The 24,206-nt window shown below is 47.0% G+C and overlaps 1 protein-coding gene across 2 annotated transcripts in view; it reads right to left on the bottom strand.

Moving 5' to 3' along the window:
- Positions 1 to 2,641: 2,641 nt before the first annotated feature.
- The window catches only part of EXOC3L4 (exocyst complex component 3 like 4), a 482,394-nt gene continuing 460,829 nt past the window's right edge, over positions 2,642 to 24,206 (bottom strand). For both annotated transcript variants that reach the window (XM_078660229.1, XM_078660230.1), the window contains one exon: positions 2,642 to 4,252. In XM_078660229.1, coding sequence (XP_078516355.1) covers positions 4,072 to 4,252 — 181 coding nt within the window. In that variant the 3' untranslated portion in view covers positions 2,642 to 4,071. The remainder of the gene's footprint in view (positions 4,253 to 24,206) is intronic.

Here is a 24,206-nt window from a genome sequence, read left to right as displayed (position 1 = left end):
GGTTTTTTGGATCTGATTTCAGACCATTTATTTGTTAGTTATGGCAAAGGACGTTGGCTGAAAGCACAGTGTCTCTCTGTACTCTTCTTTCCCTTTTATGTGATTTAGAGAATTGGTTAAAGTGGAATCTTTGACTGCACTTTTTGCTATTACCGGTTTCTTTCTATCTCCATTGTGATTGTTGCAGAATCATTGTGAGGATTTATCTTTGTTAACAGAGTTCTGAAGGTGGGCAGTGTCATTTGTGATTATGATAAGTGATAAGTTGTAAGCCTGGAAGTGGGTTTGTATGTCATATGATGAGAGCAAAGTACTCTTTTATCTAGATTTATGCTTTGTTGGCCTTTATTGCCTTTGTAGCACATCTCAAAATGTTAAAGGGGAATAGGGATTGATCAGATCAATGATAGTGAGTTCTCTAGTGAATGAATCCTCATTTTCTTGCATAGGCAAATTGGATTCAATTACTTTAACTGTCTAAGTTAGGAACATATGGAACATATACAACTGGCTACTTTATACTCAGTGGCCCATTCACAAATACAGTTACAAACTTTGACATGAACAGACTACATCTACTCAGCATTATAGTTTATCGATTTCTTACAAAAAACCTTTGTGGTTAACTCTGAATTAATTTTGCATTAATTGTCCATATCACTAGTTCTGCAAATAGTGACAGGGTTTACACAAGCACAGTTGAGCCTTTTTTCATAGCTCAACATGCGAGATCAATATATTGGCTAGTTATTGCCTGTGCTAGAATGTTCATGAACTATAGAATGTTTTTACTTCCTTTTTCATGAAAGACATTTTTTTCCATAGCATATTTTTACGTCTTACATAGATGGTGAATAATGGCGCATTTGTCCATACTTTCAGCATCACGTATGCTTTGGTTATTCTTGAGTAAGACAGATGAGCCGTTATCCGTAGGAAATGTTTTGAAAAATGTTTGTAAATATCTAAAAAATTTGACTACATTGGTGTTCACCAAATCTGCACTACCTTTAAGCAGGCATTTCTATGCATTCACTAGAAAATATAAGAGAGCATTTGTGCCTATTTTTCATAATTTACACGAATTCAGTTGACACTTTTGCATGTAAATATTTATTGACCCATAAATAAATATTACGTTCAGTGTGTAATAATTTAGATTTTTTCCATTCAAACATAGGGGCCTATTAGGATGGCGAACGGACTTGCGTCCGTCCGTCACCCCCGAGGTGGAGGGACCGTCCGCAAGGGCAGCGGCGTTCCCTCCATGCCAATTAGGATGTGACCGCCACCCTGGCGGTCATATCCTGTATCTTTAACATTGCGGCGGGCACTGCTTCAAGCAGCACCCGCCACAATGTTAAAAATGCATGCATTGCATTTGCATGACAAAGCGGCAGGCACCGTGCGGTGCCTGCTGCTTTGTGCATGCAAATGCAGGGGGGTACCATAGGTACCCCCCATGTGCACCCCCCTTTACCCTGGGGGCCCGCAAGGGCCCCCCAGAAGCAAAGGTCCACATGCTTTTCTACGGCGGAAAAACCGCAGCGGAAAAACATGTTTACACATGCTTCCTAATTTGGCTGGCGGTGTTTTGCAGACACCGCCACCAAATAGCAGGCTACACCCCGCGGATCAGCGGCGGACGGACCTGCCGTCCGCCGCTGATCCTACCGCCATCAATCAATCAATCAATCAGGTCATTTGTAGAGCGCACTACTCACCCGTAGGGTCTCAAGGCGCTGGGGGGGGGGGGGTGCCGCTACTGCTCGAACAGCCAGGTCTTGAGCTTCTTCCTGAAGGAGAGGTGGTCTTGGGTCAGGCGCAGGTTGGTCGGAAGTGAGTTCCAGGTCTTGGCGGCCAGGTGGGAGAAGGATCTTCCTCCTGCTGTCGCTCTTCGGATGCGGGGGACGGCGGCGAGGGCGTGGTTGGTTGATCTGAGGAGGCGCTTGGGAGTGTAGAAGTTGATCCGGTTGTTGAGGTAGCTCGGGCCTTGGTCGTGTAGGGCTTTGTGTGCGTGGGTGAGGAGTCGGAAGGTGATTCTCTTGTTGACCGGGAGCCAGTGCAAGTCTCTCAGGTGTCCGGAGATGTGGCTGCGTCGGGGGATGTCGAGGATGAGTCTCGCCGAGGCGTTCTGGATCCGCTGGAGTCTCTTCTGGAGTTTTGCAGTGGTTCCGGCGTAGAGGGCGTTGCCGTAGTCCAGACGGCTGGTGACGAGGGCTTGGGTGACCGTCTTCCTCGTCTCGGTGGGGATCCACTGGAAGATCTTACGTAGCATGCGCAGGATGTTGAAGCATGACGAGGAGACGGCGTTGACTTGTCTGGTCATGGAGAGGGAGGAGTCCAGGATGAAGCCCAGGTTGCATCCTGATCTTGCGGGTGGTGTTCACAGGGACCGCGGCGGTGAATCCGCATCCTCCGGGCCGGTGGTGGCTTCCACCGGCCCGGAGGATGCGGATTCACCGCCATCCTAATCGGCCCCATAATACCAGTGAAACGTTATGTCAATGGATCTCAAGGGTAGCTATGTAGATGAAAAGTGTCTTCTCAATTCAGAAATGGAAAGTCTCATCAAATCTTACTCTTACACTCGGAATCAGTGAAAAAGTTTATGTCAGAAATAGAAACAACATATTCTGAATTTTTTTCTTGCATTTACAGTTTAATAAAAATAGCAAACACTACTTTTCAACAAAATACTCTTATGTATTGTTGTTCTTGCAGAAGGGATTTTGCATATTTCACGTGGTGCCCAGCATTTCATACTATATTTTCATCAACAGAGTTTAGAAAGAGGTAAAGTGCATTTTTTAATAAATTGCGATACATTTGGTACATTAAACAGGTTACCAGGATGGATTTAATGTGAAATACAGTCTAAATTAGGCAGGTTAGTAGCAAGATATGATCCATGCAAAATTGCCCCACACCATGGTCCCGATTCACAAACTGCATTCTGTTGCACTTTAAGAAGTATGACAGTAGTACAACTTACTACAAAATGCAATTCATAAACCTCTAACCAGACACCTCCGCTTCTGCCTCTCCTATCTCTTCTGTGCAGAGACCTCTGCCACTGTAGCGGAGATCTTTGCACATGTAGGTATACGTTTTGGTGGTAAATGTGGGAGAGACTAGGAGGAGAGGCTGGAAAATAAGGAACACTAGCACTACTACTAAATGGGAGAGATTCAGGGAAATGTAAGGAAGGGTTTGTCTTAAAGGCGTGAAAACAGTTCTATATGTTTTCTAGCCCAGCCTTGCAATACGTCAACTGCAAAACATGGCCAACAACTGCCACTGCAAAACACTCCCCTAGAAAACAACAGAAATAGGGAATTAAAATAACACCCAATAGGAACTAATAGTAAATTCATTATATCAGTTAAATTTGACTAAATCTAAAATAAAAATGTTGTGGGAGGTATTTTTTAATTATTGTTTAAAAATGGATATTTATAAATGCAATTCGTATTTTTATTTAATTTTATTGAGTAATAAACACCTAATTTGAGAAGTTAATGTGCTGTAAAATGCTTTTTTTATTTCCATTATTTATTTAGTTAAAAATATTTAAAATGAATTACATTTATATTGTACATTCAATTTATATATTTCTTTCTTAATATTATACTCTGTTAGATTTCTCTACACTTTTTTATAGGAGAGCTCAATTTCCATGGCCGCGGTATCCACTCCAGTAACAGACATGACTGCAAAGTAGGAAGACCTTTGTGAATCGGGACCAGTGCATCTGTGAACCTTTGTATTTAGGAACAGGTGACTAGAGATGAGCATTAAACATCAAGTTTTAAAAAAATGTCAACATTTCTTTTTACATTTTTTCATTTCTCTATATATATTCAAATTCAACAGTTTTATGCAACTAATACAATCGTTTTTATTAGCCAGGAGGAATAGTATCTCAGAGAATAACAGCTCCATTTTCCACCTTTATATTGGCAAAGGGTGAACAGTGGACATATTTACAATAAATAAGCTTGTTGGTGCAAAGAACGTATATGGTCACAATCTTACTATTAGCAGTATGGTCGCCTAAGGCCCTTTATGTTAAATTAAAAAGGAAATACACTGAACTTGAGTGGGCACCTCAATTGTTAGAAAGAGCGACCTGTCTGCACCTGGCATTGCTCTTGCATCCTTTTTAAGTTTCTTAAAGTGGTGGAGCATTGACATTTTCTTGCGCCTTCCTGTTCCTTGTAGGTAAAGAATCGTAGATACATGCTCCTCACTGAAAAAGTAAAAGAATAATGAAATGGTTACATTTTAGTATATATATGTGTTAAACTTTTCAGGTGCTTTTTACCCACGAGGTAGTGGCACAAATGACCCTGCATTCAAAATGTAAATAGGTAAAATAACAAACCTGTCACTCTGTTTATTGCAAACGTATTTACATTTATTGTGTGCTGTTAACAGTCCCAGAATAAGCAAGTAAGCATCAGAGGACAGCAGTATCTAAGGAAAAACATGGATCAATATCTAAGGGAAAACAGAGATCAATCACTAAAATGCCAGTGTACATGCAAATGACAAATAGCCTTTGATGCTGAGGATCTACTAGAGTTGAATGCTTGTCCCACCTCTAACACCTCAAAAACTTACTATTTGCTGCAGCATGGTGTAATAATAATAATAATAATAATCCACATTTGCCTGATTGACTCTTGCTGTGGGCTGCATTTTGACACGCCGGACATCACCTCTCACCCCTTCCAGCTCCTCGCCGGACCCGCTTCGCGGGTCCCGCTTCGTGAGGCGGGAGAGGCGCATCGAGTCTGGAGGGGCTGTGCTGCTGGGCGACTGTTTGAGGGAAGCACAGGGCTGCGAGCGGACCAGCAGGGACTCAAACTTCCAGGAGTCCCTGCGTGAGGTCAACCCATAACACCTGGGTCGCTCTCCCTGGCTGCCCCGCCCCCCGTCCTAGCAATAAGTTCAGCCCTGCTTCTACACGCCGTGGGATCTCTTGCCTGATTGACTCTTGCTGTGGGCTGCATTTTGCCACGCCGGACATCACCTCTCACCCCTTCCAGCTCCTCGCCGGACCCGCTTTGCGGGTCCCGCTTCGTGAGGCGGGAGAGGCGCATCGAGTCTGGAGGGGCTGTGCTGTTGGGCGACTGTTTGAGGGAAGCACAGGGCTGCGAGCGGACCAGCAGGGACTCAAACTTCCAGGAGTCCCTGCGTGAGGTCAACCCATAACACCTGGGTCGCTTTCCCTGGCTGCCCCGCCCCCCGTCCCACCTCTCCCTTTATTACTGTGCCTCTGTACCGCAGCGCGGGAGCGCGCCGGGAGAAGCCCGGGACAAGGGCGGGACCGTCTGTGGCCGTCCGGGGCCAAAGGAGGCCGGGCCGGGCCCACTCCCTTTGCCCCTATTATTGTGTTATAGAACTGTTTATATTGTGCCATATGTAATCTTGTGATAGATTCCCTATGCTACTAACGATACCCTAGGCGGAGCAGAGTCGCCATTGTCATATATATCCCATAGAGGTATTTGTTTTCCTGGTTTTTAACTCGTCCTGGTTAGGAGATGTCTTCACTCGAGGTAAACTCTGCCCCAGGAACGATAGGGACTACTATCTTAGGACCCCTGGATACATTTTTTGCCAAAATCAAAAGTGAAGTCGATAGGGACATTACACTCGCAGAGAAGAGAGCCGGCCGACGTCTCTCTATCGAATTGCTCAAACAAAGACCCCTCTCGCACCCGGATGTAGCTACAGGTCTCTTAATAGATCTTACAAAATCAAACGATCATGAGAACGATTCCTTTCCTACAGACGATATCCCCCTCATTTTTCAGAATAAACCATCTGGCCAGATGGACCCTATAGTCATTCCTGACACTATCCCCTCTCAAGTACTGAATAGTCAGACAATAGACTTAAGTACCCCCCTCAATGATCCAGCCCCACTTTACGATATAAATATACCTTCGCCCATATTTACCCCAACTGGACCAATTCAACTCCATTCCAGTACTCCTGCCGGGAAGCCTAAAAATTCACCTAAAAAAACATCCATGAAGGTTATTAACATGTGTCCTAATAGTTCCTCTGGTGCTCCTCCGAGGAAGAGGAGAAGGAAAGATGCATTTCAAAGTGGAAATGGTACTCTCACAAAATTTACCAATCCTTTGCATACTCGGCACACGACTCCGTTAAAGGAAGGGATAGTGGACCCAACGGGGCGCACGACCCCTAAACCGATATCTGTCCCTAGCTATTCAGGGTTATTAGATGACATTAATTCTCTTATAAAGGCTCTCATTTTACCTCTCACAGAAAGGATTGTAAGTTTGGGGGAGAAAGTCGATCAAATCCTCCAAGGGCAGAAGGGCTTACTTTGTTATATACCTGATGGAAGTAACAATTCAACACAGTCTAACAAACATTCTAGTCAACCTAAGCCAATGCCTGGTACCCCAATAACAACTAAAAAACCCACAGATGGGATTTGTAAACACGTGTCAGATATCAAATTAAACACAAAACCTAGTTCAACTAACAACACCACCATCAAAGACAAGCCTATTCCGAATACAGGGACCCAAAACAGACGCCCCAATAACACTAACCCTCTGGGTAATATAACTTCTGACCCCACATTAAGATTAAGATCAAGAAATACTGTTGACTTACCGCCTGAATGCCTAAACTATGTCATCGCACTTACAGGTGTACCTCCTCCGCCAGCGGGTATCCCAGAACACCATTCTAACTTAAAAAATAAGGTTATCTACTGGCTGAGGAGAAATAGGCCACCTCCAATGCACCTAAACTGTGATATCGTTTCGGTGAGGCGTTGTAAGTGGGTGGGCACCAGACCTAAGGACATCGAGGGTGACGTGATCATAGTCAATTTTAAAGATCACAGACTGGTCACTTATCTTAGCGACTGGTTCCCTGGGAAAGGCGAGGGGGGGATTACCACGCACAATTTAAGTTATTTTTATCCGGAATCTCTGATGAAGCCTCCGCCCCCCAATATACTATCAATGAGGAATAAAACCCAAAATCCCATGAATACTTGGAAACCGGAAGTCCCGTTAGGACCTATGATATCTTTGCGGCCGGATCAAAGATATCATATTCGAAATGTTCCTGCTTCCTCCCAACCAATGCCTATTTATCCCCAACCCACTAGGCACATATCACATGTACCTTATCGCTCGCAGCCTCCAATGACTCCAAAGGCCTATAATCACTATAACACCAACAGCGATCCTCATCTTCCATTGTGGCAGTCTAACCAACTGCCGCCAATTTACAAAAATTCCATCTACCATAATCAATGGGACTACTTTCAAACTTATAATCCCAAGGAAGTTTGGAACATACCATTGACTAATTTATTCCATCCTCCTTCTGGGATGGATGAGAATGAATGACTCATTGAGCCCAACAATGGAGAGAAGACGTGTGAGGGGCACTGGGTGCGACAACGTATTACCGTTCAAAATATTCCTACCAGTCCGTTGTACGAGCAACAGGTCAAGGCGTGGGAGGGGGATATGCCATCAGGACTTGCTCTGAAAATTAGCCCTGCCCCTCATCGTTCCCTACCAACTCCCCATGATTGTTGTACTCATAGCGTTACGACTTCATCTGATCCTTTCATCACATCTTCCCAGCCCTTGAGAAATTCCATGGGGATCACTGGGAGCCCAGATGTACCCACCAGTACGGTATCCCATCTTAATTCTCTTCTATCATGGAACGTGGCAGGTCTAGGAAGTAAAGTCGCAAACAAAGCATGGTTAGCAGTCACACAAAGGCACGGTATCTTGTGCTTCCAAGAAACATGGCTGTTAGAGGAAATTCATCTGCTGGGGTGTCAGACCTTTCACTCCCCGGCAGAGTTGTCAACACAGGGACATAATAAGGGTGGGCTCTGTGTTTATGTTTCTACCACTGCGGATGTTAAGGTCCATAAATTTTACTCTAGTTTGTATTTTCAAATTCTATTTTTAAAATGGGGCTTTAATGAGAAAATTTTATTGGTGAATTTCTATAATAACATCCCTAATAGCGAAATGGAGTCTACCATGTCAAACATGCTGTCTCATATGACCCGTTTTGTGGAATACTCAAAGGGGGCAAAGATAATTTGGGTTGGGGATTTCAATTGTACCATTTGCCCATCCATTGAAACAGATTTGTGTGGTCTGTCAGATCATGGGGTGGAGGGTCCCATCCACTTCTCCCACACAAAGATGGGGTCACTTCTAAATGGTATTGTTTTTAATTTTGATTTTTTCTTTGTGAATCAGACCTGCTCACCGCCTATCCCTTTTGAGCCAACCTTCTTTGGTAGAGGATGTAATTCGGTTATTGACTTTGCACTTACAACTGATGCCAATCCAGGGTTCATATCTTCCTGGGAAGTCGGCAAAGACATATTTAGTGACCACTACCCTTTAAGAATTGGGCTAAATGTAAAAGGGCGCTCTGACAAAATGGGAACTTCCCGCTTGTATCCATTCAAGATCAATTTATCCAAAACTAATGGATACGTGGTAAAATGGGAAAAAATTATGCCTAGCACGTTCTTACAGAAGCTGTTTTCTCATTGTGCTAGTGATATCAATGTTTGCTTGGAGGAATTTGAGGAGCCCATTAATACCATGGCAGCCTTTGCCAACATTCAATATCATATTAAAAATGTGTTGGTCCGTATGCCTAAAAATAACCTATCAAACTCTGAGGGGTGGTTTAATGGGAATTGTACAAAAGCTCTGAAAGCCTTAAAAGGGGCCCTGAATCTGAAACCAAGAAATCCGTCTATTATACAAGAAGCCAGGAAACTATACAAACTGGCCACCAAAGAAAGAAGATTGGCATTAAAAAAATGTGCATGGGATTCATTGATGGAGGCTTCTAGACAGAAAGATAGTTCCCTCTTCTGGAGGCTGGTGAAAACACTATACCAACCGAGGGAAAGGGGCAACATAATGGATCTCGCCATAACTGGGGAAAGATGGCTAACCCATATTAGCCAACTATATAATCATACAAGGAAAGAAGATATGACACTTCTATCAGGGGTGGTTCCTGCTGCAGGTAAAACTATAGCTAATAGTGGATGTGATTATCCCTTTCCTCATCCATTTCCATTAGATCTAACTTTTACTATAGATGAAGTCTGTGCTGCAATAAGGGAAAGCGCATCAGGCAAGGCAGCAGGGCCAGACTGTACTCCGGTAGATGTGTATAAAGCTGAACCAGAGCTTTGGGCACCACTGCTTACAAATGTTTTAAATCAGGGAAATCGAAGTGGGTTCATCGAAACATGGTCTGATGCCATAGTGGTCCCTATATTTAAGAAAGGCAATAGGGACGACCCTACCTGCTATAGGCCAATATCCCTATTGGATGGCCTCATGAAAGTAGCAGGTAGAATCATTTTAAAAAGATTACAATTGTGGGAGGAAGATCATAAAGTAATATCACACCTGCAGTATGGGTTTAGGAAAGGCATCGGGACAACCGAACAGTGTCTAAACTTATCCCTTCTTATCTCCAAATACACCAAAGCCAGAAGCGGAGCATTATTCATAACTTTTATTGATTTAAGCTCCGCTTTCGACTGCGTGGACCATTTACTATTATGGACCACGCTGGGTGAATTGGGTATTGATGCTCGCTTAATTACCTTTATCAAAGAGCTCTATAACAACTCAGGTGCTAGAGTGAGGTATGGCAATCAGGGGGAATGTACTAAAAAAATTTCAATTTCAAGAGGGGTGAGGCAAGGCTGTATCTTGGCCCCACGGCTTTTTACTTATTATATTAATTCAGTCGGCCAACACCTTTCACTTGCATCAAATGATTACCCTACGGTGAAAGGTTTACCAGTCCCAATTTTACTGTATGCCGACGACGCTGCCATAATGTCTCAGACCCAAGTCGGTCTACAGAGGGCGGTAACCAACTTTGCTAGTTATATGAAGGATAGAGGCCTCAGAGTGAATATATCAAAAACATTCACTATGCCATGTACTAGAAAGATTAATAGAGCCCCTTGTAATATATTCCAGGATAAACAGAAAATAGCTACAACTGATAACTTCAGCTATCTAGGAGTCCTGTTTGACAGAAGGTGCCGCTGGAAGCCGGCGATTGCAGCAAGAAAGCTGGCTTTCACCCGCACCTTAGGCGCTTTGCGCACTTTCTCGGCTAGACTTGGCGGTAAGCCAACTAAGGAGCTGTTACAGATTTATCAGGCTAAGTGTGTGCCAACAGCTACTTACGGGGTGGGCCTATGGGGCTTTGAGAATGACTACTCTCTGCAGGGTTGCGAAAATAAGTTTTTATGCTACTTACTGGGAGTACCTAAAAGTACCTCTACATTTATGGCGCATATCGAGGCAGGAGTCAAATATCTCAGTGATACCATTAAGATGTCTCCAATCATCCTGTGGCATAAGGTGTGGGTAACTCCCGAAGCTAGCTTTAACAGGGATCTCATAGCAGACTGTTTAGCTTTAGACGGGGTTGCCAATTTCAGATGGTTATCATATGTAAGATCAATATTCTCTGAGTTGGGATACCCAGAATACTTTGAGAATCCAAGTACTATGGAGGGTATTTCAAGATCATTCCTTAAAAAAATGCTAATCAATCACCTGGAAACTGGGAGATGGGATTGCGAAAAACAAAAACACTCAGTTTTAAATTTCCAGGAAATTACCCCCAATGAAGGCTTGCAAACTTACTTGACTGTTGTCCCTAGTCAGTTTCACCGTATGCTTTTGTCCCACTTGCGTCTAGGGACTTTTTTTCGCATGGTCACCTTACCTGACGTGAACATCTGGTCATCTAGTAAGCTGGTTTGTCCATGCGATAATATTGCTGTGCAATCCAACATACATATAATGTTCTTTTGTAAATTGTACAGTTATCCTAGACAACAATTTTTAAAATCCCTACTAAATCAATGGGGCCTTTCAGAGAATGTTACGGTTAGAAGATGACCATGTGATTTTTGCCGTTTCAAGCTTTCTAAATACAGTTATAAAGTATCGTAAATCCATGTGGTAAAAGATTTCTTCCCCTGGTACCCAATTGTACATTGGTGTATGATGAGCTAGGTTCTAAGCGCATAACAATTGATGTTTTACTATGATTTCTTTTTTAACTTTCTAAGCTAGCGATTATTTGTACATGTTTTAATCATATTTGTAGTAATAATGTATAATGTAAAATTTCAATTGATGCATCTGCTGTGCTTTTATGATTTTTTATTGAAATCAAATAAAGCTTACATTTACTTACTTACTAATCCACATTTGTAAAGCGCACAATCACCCGTAAGGGTCTCTAGGCGCTGGGGGCCGTCGGGAAGATTAAGCAAGCTATTGCCCAGAGTCACATGGTGCTGGGCTAACCTGCCGCCGGAGCCGGGGATCGAACCGTGACCCCCAGATTCCAACGTCAGTCGCCCTGGACGCGGCGCCACACCTCTCCCACGGGGGTGTAGGAAAAGTAGGCAGAGGAAACTACTGAAGGGAACCAGAGAGCTTAAATACCAGTTTACTTTCTATTCCTCTGCGTCTTTTTGGCCTATAGGACCACAGGCAGAGAGGATAGTGTCAGGTGCACCAATGGACAATCCAGGGGTCTCTCTGGCTACCCCCAATAGAAAACCATGGTCAATTTTAAGTATGCCTTCTTTGGGGTTTTATCTAGATAAAGATTTTGAAGAGTATACAAATGCCCCTATTTCTCATCAGACTTTGGCTGTAGTGCATGCAATTAATACACAGTCAGTCAGATGTCCAACTGTGTAAGGTCTCCTGAGTCACATAGTTAAGGTCCGCTTGCATCAACCTTGAACTCCGGGTGAGACATGAATGTGTTGTGTAAAGAACGCATGAAAGTATTTCAAAAAGAATGTTGCAGTTAATGTTCTTTCTCATTTTCAGTTTTCATAATTCCGAGTACTGTGCCCAATGGTAGACCCAATGTTCATTCCTCTTAAGCCATAATTATGTGACCTTGAGGACTGGTCTCAAATGCTTGGGCAATATTGAAACTATCGCTGCTAAGGGAGTCAAGAGCTAAATTAGGTTCATGAGGTTTGGTTGAGGACTCCATTCAAACCAGACAAGACCACAAGATGAGATGTTCCCGAAATGTACAGTTTGAACAAATGATTGTGATAGGAGTAGGTCACGGAGTTCAGGTCACTCGCAAGTGATTGATTTATGACTCGAAGCTCAGTGGGATGGCAGAGACAACATAAGTATTTTTGTGTAGGGTTGGTCTAAATCAGCACCCACAAAGAAAGATAAAGGGTACCTATATGCTTCATTCCCTTACCACTTAAATGCAGTAGACAAACTGTTCAGAAAGCAAGGGAAAAGCTTCCCTCGTGTCCTGATTATTACTTATTTTTTTACTGTGACGCACAGCAAGCTGATTTCATAGTAACAATCTTGAAAGCAGACGGCACCATTGGGCATGGTCTGCTTTCACCTTCATAGGTGCTCAGGAGCATAACTCTGTCTCCAAGCATTGATTTATGTGGGAGACATGCCACCGGAAAGTAGAAAATGTAGGTCCCTAGTGGATCTCTGCTCTAGGATCACCACAGGACTGTAATCCCAAAAGAGGGATCCAACGACTAGCACCATGCATACTTTGGGAGCAGGAAGGGTTCTCCCCCTGCAAAAAAAAGAACATCAATCAAAAGTGTGGAAATGCTAGGTGGTAGGGATTTTGTGTTCCCAACAGATCTACGAAGGAAAATGCATGATGTTATCCAAAGTTTGAGTATTGCATGGCATTTTGGGTATTGAAATATCATGGATCCATGCAAGTCACACCACCCTGGACTCTCTTGGGTGTCAGAAATGTCTAGGTTTAATAGGATTCCCTGTGTGGCGGCTGAGCCCAGGCCAAAATACAGCAGCTACCCACAGAACAAAAATGCTTACATTTTTTTAACGTGAAAGGATCATCCCTCAGCCCGACCCTCAACGTCTACATGGCACTGCTCGCCAACATCGTCCGATCACACAAACTCAACATAGTCTCATAGGCCGACGACACCAAGCTGATCCTCTCCCTCACCAAACACCCCGCCACTGCCAAAACCAACTTCCACGCAGGGATGAAGGCCGTCGCCAAATGGATGAAGGGCAGTCGCCAGAAACTGAACTCAGACAAGATGGAGGTCCTCATCCTTGGATCGGCTGGGAACTGCACTGACACCGTCCGACCACGCACGCAACCTGGGAATCTTCTTGCACTCTCCTCTGTCAATGACCCAACAAGTCAACGCCATCTCCTCCTCCTGCTTCAACACCCTCTATATGCTTTGCAAGATCTGCAGATGGATCCCCTCCGAAACCATAAGGACGGTCACCCAGGCCCTCGTCACCAGCAGGATGGACTACGGGTCGCCCTCTACGCGGAAACCACGGCCAAACTCCAGAAAAGACTCCAACGCATACAAAACGCCTCCGCATGCCTCATCCTCGACATTCCCCCCACAGCCAAATCACCGCCCACCTGAAGGACCTGCACTGGCTTCCCGTCAACTAGAGGATCACCTTCAAGCTCCTCACCCAAGCTCACAAAGCACTCCACGACGCCGTACCAGCAAACCTCAACAAGCGACTCACCTTCTACACCCCCTACCGCCAGCTCTGCCGACCTCGCCACCGTCCCATGCATCCGCCGGACAACCACCAGAAGCAGATCCTTCTCCCACCTCGCTGCCAAGACATGGAACACCCTCCCCATCCACCTTTGACAGACCCAGGACCTGCTGACCTTCAGGAGACTCCTCAAGACCTGGCTGTTTGATCAGTAGCTGCAATCCCCCCTCCCCGCCTCCCCCCCAGCTCCTTGAGAACCTCACGGGTGAGTAGCGCGCTTTACAAATGTACGATTGATTGATTGGTTGATGTTTTCACATTGAGTTTTGGGGCTTATCATGTTGGCCATAGCTACACGAGCCGTTAAAGTTTTTATTAGGCGAAGTGTAGGAATGCTGAGTAGTGGAAACTGCAGATTCCCGAATCTCCATCACAAAAGTGAGAGGAAAATGTGCAATTCTAGCCAAAGGTTGAGGTTTTTGGGACATTCTGGGTAAGAAACATTGTGGCATCCACACGTTACACCACCCAGGACTCTCATAGGTATCTATTTTTCAGAAGTGTCTGTGTTTGTAAGTTTACCTGGGTCACAACTGAGCCCAGGCACAAATACTGCAGTTATCTACATTGTCTGAATGGGTCAACTGGCATGACAAATATGTTCATGTCTGCATACTGAGCATTGGTACCTTTGGGGATACAGGCGATAGGCTCGGCCATATAAGTGGGATACTGTTTTTTTATCGGGAGAAGTATGGGAATACGGAATAGTACAACATTTGTTATTATCGATTTATTTCTCTCCAATGTTGGATTCTAAATGTAAGCTAATGTGCAAGAAAGTACACATTTAGCAAAATGCCCTTTCACTACATTATAGTATTGGTAACTCCACATTTAGAGTTGTACAAATAACTACTATTACTCAATCAATCAATCACTGTATTTATAAAGCGCGCTACATACCCGTGAGGGTCTCAAGGCGCTGGGGGTGGGGGGGCTGCTACTGATCGAAGAGCCAGGTCTTGAGGAGTCTTCTGAAGGCCGGCAGGTCCTGGGTCTATCGTAGGCTGGTAGGGAGAGCGTTCCAGGTCTTGGCGGCGAGGTAGGAGAAGGATCTGCCGCCCGCGGTGGTTTTCCGGATACGAGGACCTGAGGCGAGGGTGAGGCTGGCCGAGCGGAGGCTGCGGGTGGGTGTGTGGAAGCTGAGACGTTCGTTGAGGTATGTAGGTCCGGTGTTGTGTAGCGCTTTGTGTGCGTGGATGAGTAGTTTGAAGGTGATCCTCTTGTTGACGGGGAGCCAGTGTAGGCCTCTCAGATGGGGTGTGATGTGGATGCGTCGGGGAACGTCGAGGATCAATCGTCCTGAGGCGTTCTGGATTTGTTGTAGTCGTCTCAGGAGCTTGGTTGTTGTTCCTGAGTAGAGGGCGTTCCCGTAGTCGAGTCTGCTGGTGACGAGGGCCTGGGTGGCGGTTTTTCTTGCGTCGGGGGGGATCCATTTGAAGGTCCTGCGGAGCATTCGGAGGGTGTTGAAGCAGGACGCGGAGATGACATTGACTTGTTTGGTCATGGAGAGGGCAGAGTCGAGGATGACACCCAGGTTGCGTGCGTGGTCGGTGGGTTCCGGGGCGGTGCCTAGCAATGTGGGCCACCAGGAGTCGTCCCAGGCTGATGGGGTGTGTCCGAGGATGAGGACCTCCGTTTTGTCAGCTTCAGTCTGCTGTCCTTCATCCAGTTGGCGACGGCCTTCATTCCCCTGTGGAGATTGGCTTTGGCGGTGTGGGGGTCTTCGGTGAGGGAGATGATCAGCTGGGTGTCGTCGGCGTAGGAGATGATGTTGAGGCTATGCTGTCGTGCGACGTGGGCGAGTGGTGCCATGTAGATATTGAACAGCGTCAGGCTGAGGGAGAATCCCTGAGGGACGCCGCAGATGATCTTGGTGGTTTTTGAGCGGAAGGTTGGGAGGCGGACGCTCTAAATTCTGTCAGAGAGGAAGGATGTGGTCCAGGCCAGGGCCTTCTCTTGGATTCTGGCGTCATGGAGGCGTGCTGATAAGGTGCGATGGCAGACCGCGTCGAAGGCCGCTGATAGGTCCAGGAGGATGAGGGCAGCTGTTTCTCCCTTGTCCATCAGGATCCTGATGTCGTCGGTGGCGGCGATGAGGGCGGTCTCGGTGCCGTGGTTGCTGCGAAAACCGGATTGGGAAGGGTCCAGGATGTTGTTGTCTTCGAGGTAGTGGGTTAGCTGTTTGTTGACAATCTTCTTTGTCACATTGGATGAATGCATAGGGAGGCAGAGCTATATGTATGAATGTTGGCTCCCTAGAAAAGCTCAGAAGTATTCCACCTGATACTGATTGTATACTGCTTCAATTCCAGTGCCCAGTGGGGGAAAGCCAATCTTAAAGGCAGAGGGGGAAAGTTACTGTAGGGTCATGGCCATTTGGTTTTGGCTTGCCTCCTAACAGTCCAATCGACTACATGTTGCTTCTACATGTTGCTTCTTTGTATGATGATGACATATCACAATAAATGCATTGCTGTCTGGTCCTTTAATGTCAAAGGGCTCACCAAAATGTTATCCTACCTGGAGTCCAAAACAACAGATGTTGCTCTGCTTTAGGAGATGCGCCTCTCTCACTCTGAGTCAGCAAAGCTGAAATGGAACTGGATAGGGAAATTGACAGCCTTGCCCAGTCCAGTGATCTTCATAGCACATTCATCCTCCCCAGTCAGGAAAAATGGTGTGGTTATATTAGTGCATAAATGGCTTACGATCCGAGTGCTGAGAACATGGCTTGATGATGAGGGACGATGTTTTCACCCATATGAAACTTTACAATCACAATTTAATAGTTGATCATTAATGGAGCTTGGAAATTGGTCCTTGATCCCATTATTGATAAGACCTGCTGCCCTGACACACACAAAGACAATAATAGGGGAGTTATGCAGAACATTATGGTGGATCATTCAGTGCTCGATTCCTGGTATCTGCTTCATCCGACAGAGAAATAAATGACACTCTCTTTCATTACTGCATGGATCAGAATATAGGACAGATTTTTTCATTGCTAAACAGCACCAACTTCCCAATGGTGCAATTCTGCGCGATATCAGTGGGTGGTACATCAGATCATGCACCTGTCTCTTTCACGTTGGAACCTCAATTGATATACACCAAAGCATGCAACTGGTGAATGCACACATTGAAACTCCGCTACCCTACAGAAAAACAGTAGCTAATAGCTATGTTTCATGAATATATAGAACTCAATGGCCCCTCCACAAACCCGCCGCAGCTTTTGTGGGCAGCCGGGAAATTATACATCAGAGACATGCTCATGAGAGACCCCATTACAGCTCGGAAGAGGAGGAAAACAACAACAGGAGTTAGAAACAGCAAACGAGGACCTTCACACCAGGTATTATTCGCATCCCACTACATATTTTCTCCGAACCCTCACCAAGAAAAAAAATAGAAATCAACACCATTTTCGTACTGGCTGCTGAAAAAGTATTAAGGACAAGCATATAAACATGGAAAAAAACTGACAGGCTCTTAGCGCTGCAGCTGAAATAAAGAGAGGCTCAGTCAGCTATACCAGCCATTAAAAACTTAAATGGCGAGGTCCTATCACATCCCCCAGCTATCTTGAGGGCATTCCAATCAATTTATTACACCGTATTTACGTATAAAATACCACCAAACACAGAAAGATCTCTTTTTGTCATTCATCAAGATTCCAACCATTCCCCCACAATACTGTGCCGATTTTGATCAAGATATCCCGGAAGAAGAAATTACAGTAGCAATAAAGCCAATGTAGACAGACAAGGCACCAGAGAAAGACGGCTTCCTGCTCGAATTGTATAAAAACACCCAGGCTCTCACAGTTCCACAGAGCATTTCATAAGTCGCAGGAGACAGGTTTCTTGCTTCCAGTATTCAACAAAACCTCCATATCTCTTATTCCCAAACCAGGAAAGATGTGCTTTCGTGTGCTAGCTACAGGTCGATTTCTTTGATGAATTGTGACATGAAAATTCTAGCTAAGGTTTTAGCTACAAGACTGGGCAAACTGATACACCTGATAATGCATTTCCAGCAACCCCAGATGATTTTTCTTTGCTCTCTAATACTGCTGCTCTCTACTGAAGACGGGCTCAACCCAGAAACACGTGTCTAGAGATATCCAGCAATGTCTGCACCAACTTTGGTGAAAAACTCCAGCTTATTTTGAAGTAAGTTTGAATCGTGTACTGCATTTACCAGGATGCAAAGGGGCGAATTGTGCTGGGACTGTGAGGCAGTGTGCTCCCAACCCCCATTATGCTTGAGAATTAGTTTGGGTTGGTGGCCCACCACTCTTCCTGCAACCATATGTATGTATGTATGTATTGGTATACTTTTATAGCGCGTGTCTGTCACCCAACGGGTATCCTGGCGCTTTGACTGAAAAAATCCTGCTGCGCACCCTACTGACTTGGGAAACTAAAAAGAAACAGTTCTAGGAAAGAGATGTGTCTTTAAGTTTTTCTTGAAAGAGACAAGGTCATTCGTACTTCTCAATCCTAGCGGAAGAGTGTTCCATAATCTAGCTGCCGTAAAGCTGAAAGATCGGTGGACTCTCACCCACTTAACTCTGGCAAAGAAGGCACACTCTGGATGCAAATGTTCTGCTTTCCCTTAAAGCTGAAAGGTGTTTGACTGAGTGGAATGCAATATGCTGTTTCAACCCATGGGACGCTTTGGCATGGGACAGTAGTTTATTACCATGGTTAAATTACTATATAGGCATTCAACAGTGCAGATTAAATGCAATGGGTTTCTATCAGATACGGTTCCGATTGGTAGGGGAACCAGACAAGATTGTCCCCTATCAACTCTGCTCTTCCTTCTGACTCTGTAAACTTTGACTATCACCATCCAGCTTTCTTAGGGGATTTCAGACATTAATTCACCTGCAAGAGAGGCCAAATTAATGTCATATGCTGATGATATCCTACTGGCAAGAACTGATCCTATGCTTTCCATAATGGCATTGATGCAGATCATTAACAAGTTCTCATACTTTTCATGTTACAAGATAAATTGGACTAACAAGTGAGGCAATGCTAATGACACCCTCAACAACTAACAGTGCCCTGGATACACTACTGGCTGCGTGGTTACCTTGTAAACTAAGCTATCTGGGAATATTGGGCAACCGGAACCTTGCCTCCATTGTTAAATACAAAACGGAGGTAACAAATTAAAACTGACTTCACCGAATGGGATGCTCTGGAGCTCTCACTATGGGACAGATTGCAGACTGTGAGGAAGGTGATAGCACCACGTTTCAATTATTTATTTAGCATGTTACATTTTTAGATACCACTGTCATTACTTCAGAAAATCAATGTCAAATTACGAACATTTGTCAGGGGGTGGACTCCACTTCAACTTATCTCAGTGAAATTGTCTGCAGACACCACATTTCGGTTCTCTCTGATGGCCTTACTTGACTTCCTGCCACAGAGCCATTCATATTTTTCAAGCAGCATTAACCCCCACAAAGAGATACCAACATGGGCTCGGATTGACCAAGAACTGTAGGGGGGTGTCAGGGGACCTCACCTTCTGTATGGAGGGCCTAAAGCATCTGCAGACCCTTCAAATCTGATTTTGACTGGCATGAGTAACGTTTGGACGGCTTAGACTTCTCAACACAATATTATAGGAGAACACAGTCAAAGGCCCCCATCTTGCACAAAGCAGCACTTTTGGTTGACCATCCTACCATCCCTATGGTGATACTAGGCTAAAGCAGGAATAATGACTTTGGGTCAGTTGGTTAAAGATGGCTTTCTCAAGCTCTATACAATCAATCAATCAGGAACTTATAGAGCACACTACTTACCCATGAGGGTCTCAAGGTGCTGGGGGAAAGAGGGGGGGTCGCTACTGGTCGAACAGCCAGGTCTTGAGCAGCCTCCTGAAGGTCAGCAGGTCTTGGGTCTGTCGTAGGCTCAGTGGGAGGGTGATCCAGGTCTTGGCGGCGAGGTGGGAGAAGGATCTGCCACCGGTGGTTGTTCTTCGGATGTGTTGAATGGTGGCTAGGTCGGCGGAGCGGAGCTGGCGGTTGGGGATGTAGAAGAAAAGTCATCTGTTGAGGTAGGCTGGGCCAGTCTTGTGGAGTGCCTTGTGTGCGTGGATGAGGAGCTTGAAGGAAATCCTCTTGTTGACGGGGAGACAGTGCGGGTTTCTCAGGTGGGGGTGATGTTGCTGTGGCGTGGTATGTCGAGGATCAGGGGTGCAGAGGCATTTTGAATGCGTTGTAGTCGTTTGACGAGTTTGGCCGGGGCTCCCGCGTAGAGGGCATTTCCATAGTCGAGTATGCTACTGACAAGGGCCTGGGTGACTGTTCTTGTATCAGTCGGGATCCACCTGATGATCTTGCGGAGCATGCAGAGGGTGTTGAAGCAGGAGGAGGAGACTGCGTTGACTTGCTTGGTCATGGTGAGTGTTGAGTCGAGGATGATTCCCAGGTTGCGTGCGTGGTCGGTGGGTGTCGAGGATGCCCCCTGTGCCGTGGGCCACCAGGAGTCGTCCCAGGCTGAAGGGTTGGAGCCGAGGATGGGGACCTCCACCTTGTCTGTGTTCAGCTTCAGTCAGCTGATCTTCATCCAGTCGGCGACGGCCTTCATTCCTTTGTGGAGGTTGGATTTGGTGGTGAGGGGATCCTTGGTAAGGGAGAGGATCAGTTGTGGGAGATTATGCTGAGGTTGTGTTGTCATGCGACTTGTGCGAGCGGGGCCATGTAGATGCTGAACGGTGTCGGGCTGAGGGATGATCCCTGGGGTACGCCGCAGATGATCTTGGAGGCTTGGAATTGGAATGGGGGAGGCGGACGCTCTGGGTTCTGCCGGAGAGGAAGGAGGTGGTCCATTCTAGGGCCTTGTCTCGAATCCCTATGTTGTGGAGGCATGAGTGTAGTGTGCGGTGGCAGACAGTGTTGAAAGTGGCAGAGAGGTCCAGGAGGATGAGGGCCGCGGTCTCACCGTTGTCCAGCAGGGTCCCGATGTCGTCGGTGGCGGAGGCGATGAGGGCAGTCTCGGTGCTGTGGTTGCTGCGGAACCCTGACTGGGATGGGTCCAAGATGCTGTTTTCTTCGAGGTATCGGGTTAGCTGTCTGTTGATGATCTTCACGATGACCTTGGCTGGGAACGGAAATAGGGAGATAGACAGGAAGTTCTTGAGTTCTCTCGGGTCTGCCTTTAGTTTTTTGAGTACGGTATTGATCTCGGGGTGTTTCCAGCTCTTTGGGAAGGTCGCGGTCTCGAAGGAGAGATTGATGATGTTGCGCAGGTGGGGTGCAATGGAGCTGCTGGCTTTGTTGAAGATGTGGTGCGGGAAGGGGTCTGACGGGGAGCTGGAGTGGATTGGGCTTATGGTCTTGATGGTGTCATCGATGTTCACGTTGGCCCAGGCTGGCAGGGGGTCGTGTCGATGGTGTGCGGAGATTCTGGAGTGTCGATGTCTGTCGGGGTGGTCGTGACGTTGAAGCTGTTGTGGATGTCAGCAATCTTGCATTGGAGGAAGATGGCGAGGGAATCGCACAGGGCTTGCGACTGCAGTATGTCGGTGTTGGAGCTGGGGTTGGAGAGTTCCTTTATGATGTTGAAGAGCTCCTTGCTGTTGTGTGCATTGTTGTCGAGGCGGTCTTTGAAGGAGGTCCTCTTGGCAGACCTGATGAGGTGATGGTGTTTGCAGATGGCATCTTTGTGAGCTGCGAGGCTGTCCAGTGTCTTTTCATTGTGCCGTTTCTTCTCTAGTTTCCGGCATGTTCGCTTGGAGGGTAGGAGTTCTGGGGTGAACCAGCTAGCTCTCTTGCTGGTGTCTCTGTGGGTGGGTTTCTTCAACGGGCGAGGGTGTTGGCGCAGTCGTCGATCCAGAGTCTGTGAGCAGCATTGTCGGTGTTGAAGGGGTCAGTGGGTGGGCTGAGAGCAAGGTTTGCGTGTAGTTGGTCTTCGGTGATTTTGCTCCAGCAGCGGCGGGGAATCTGTTGGGTCCAGTGGTGTGTGATGGGTTTCTGGAAGGTGAAGTGGATGCAGCGGTGGTTGGTCCAGAGGAGTTCGGTGGTGTGGCTGAAGGAGACATGGGGGCTTGAGGAGAAGACGGGGTCGAGCGTGTGGCCGGCGGAGTGGGTAGGCGTTGTGACGAGCTACCTAAGTCTGAGGTTGGCGAGGTTGTTGATCAGGGTGGTGGAGTTGCTGTCGTTGTTGTTTTCAAGGTGAAAGTTCAGGTCTCCGAGGGGAATGTAGTCGATGGAGGTCAGGGCGTGCGTGCTGATGAAGTTGGCGATGGAGTCGCTGAACTGGGGTCTGGGTCCGGGGGGTCTGTAGACGAGGGTTCCTCTGAGGGTGGTGTTGGGGTCTGTGTGGATCTGGAAATGCATGTGTTCAGCGGTGCTGAGAGTGTCGTCGGTGCTGGTCGAGACCCTAATGCTGTTCTTGTGGACGATGGCGATTCCTCCTCCGACTCCGTTGGTGCGGTCTCTGTGGGTGATCTTGTAGCCGTCTGGGATGGCTACGGCGTTGTTGGGTGCGGAGGAGTCGTTCATCCAGGTCTCTGTCAGGAAGGGGATGTCCGGGGATGATGTGTCAAGCAGGTCTCAGAGCTCGACGGCATGTTTGCGTGCGGAGCGGGTGTTCAGTAGGATGCATCGGAGGTGGTTGAGGTCTTTCCTGGCGGGTGGTTTGGTGGCTCTGAGGCTGGTGTAGCTGCAGTTCCGGCAGGTGAAGTGACCATGTGTACGTTTCGGGGCGGCCTTGATGCAGGTGTGGCTCCATCCGGAGTTGAAAGCGTGCAGTGTGCTGGCATTGTAGTGGCGGCGGTCGTCGTGGTGACGGGCGCGGGGACCAGGGGTTCTGGCGCTGGGCGCGGTCCAGGCACAGACGGGCTTGCCTTAGGCGCACCCGCTGCGCGCGGCCGCCATATATGGGGAGGTGGGAGGGAGGAGCAGCTGGGAGGCAGGGGCAGCGAATGGGCAGTTAATGTTAATGTTAATTGGTATTTATATAGCGCTAAATCACCATCAGGTCTCTTAGCGCTGAGGGGGAGGGCGTGGCTGCATAGATGACAGTCGTGTCAGACGTAAAATAGGGTTAAGCTGTGCTTAGGGCTTCCCTAAACAAGATTGTTTTGAGCTGTTTCCTGAACTGGGGTAGGTTGGGTTCCTTTCGGAGTTGCTCAGGTAGCTGGTTCCAGAGCTGAGGGACAAGGACGGAAAAAGCTCTGCCCCCTTTTGAGGTGAGCGTGTACCATGGACAAGACAGAAGACAAGCCTCAGAGGATCGCAGTGAGTGTTCCGGGATGTAAGCCTCAAGGCGCTCTTTTATGTAGGTAGGGGCTAGGCCGTAGACCGTTTTGTGGGCGATGCAGAGGCCCTTGAATTTTGCTCTTTGCCTTATAGGAGTGGAGTGGTGTGGCTCACTGGTTAGAGGCGGCAGACCCGGAAGCAGAGAACGGCCCGGGACCAGGGTTCAATTCCCGACGCGGCAGGGTCGTGGACCAGGGGCAGCGGACTCGACAATTCTCACCTCGGTGCCTACTCTAACCAGGGATCACACTCGGCAACTCTGGGCATTAAGCTTGCCTCATCTCTACAACGGCCCCCCACAGACGCCGGGGATGCCTGGTTTTACCTTTGAGATACCCAGAAGGGACCATCTCACAGGAAAAAGCCAGGACGGATTCCCCAGCGGTCTCCAGCGCCGGGACGCTTACGGGCAGCCGTGCGCTTTACAAGTCCAACACACACACACACACACACACACACATAGGGAGCCAGTGCAGCTTGTGCAGTAGCGGGGTGGCATGGGACCTTCTAGGGCCATATGGGACCTTGAGGATCAATCTGGCTGCATCATTTAGGACCACCTGTAGGTTGTTTGCCAGTTTCTGAGGGAGACCAATGTTTAGGGCGTTGCTGTAATTTAACCTCGAGACAATAGTGGCCGAGACGATCGTCTGGAGTGTGGAGGTGGAGAGAAGAGGGACCAGTTTCCGCAATTGCCTAATCAGGCCGGTGCAGGTACCGACCACAGAGGAGATTTGGTTGGCCATGGAGAGTTCGACATCAATTTTTATGCTGAGGCTCTTCACAACTGGCATGGGTCGGGGGTGGGGCCTAGCTCTAGGGGCCAGAAGTGGTCACCCCAGGGGGAATCTGTAGTGGGGATGATCAGGATCTCTGTCTTGTCAGGGTTGATTTTTAGTGAGTTTGCTGTCATCCAACTCACGGCAAATCTGAGGATGTTTTGTGCCTGGGCCTAAGCAAGAGGGGTGTTGTCAATGCTGAGGAGCAGTTGGGTGTCATCCGCATAGTTGTAGATTTTACAGCCCATGTTGGCTAAGGCTGCTATCAGAGGTTGCATGTAGACATTAAAGAGGAGTGGGGATAGGGCTGAGCCCTGGGGACTCCACAGCTGAGCATGCCTTTATCAGATACCAACTCTCCCAGTTGAATCCTTTGGGACCTGCCAGATAGAAACGATTCAAGCCACAGGTATGCCTGACCCCTGATACCCAAGG

This window comes from Lissotriton helveticus, chromosome 9 (genome assembly GCF_964261635.1).
Source record: "Lissotriton helveticus chromosome 9, aLisHel1.1, whole genome shotgun sequence".
Taxonomy (NCBI): Eukaryota; Metazoa; Chordata; class Amphibia; order Caudata; family Salamandridae; genus Lissotriton; species Lissotriton helveticus.
This window is presented reverse-complemented; position numbering and strand designations above follow the sequence as displayed.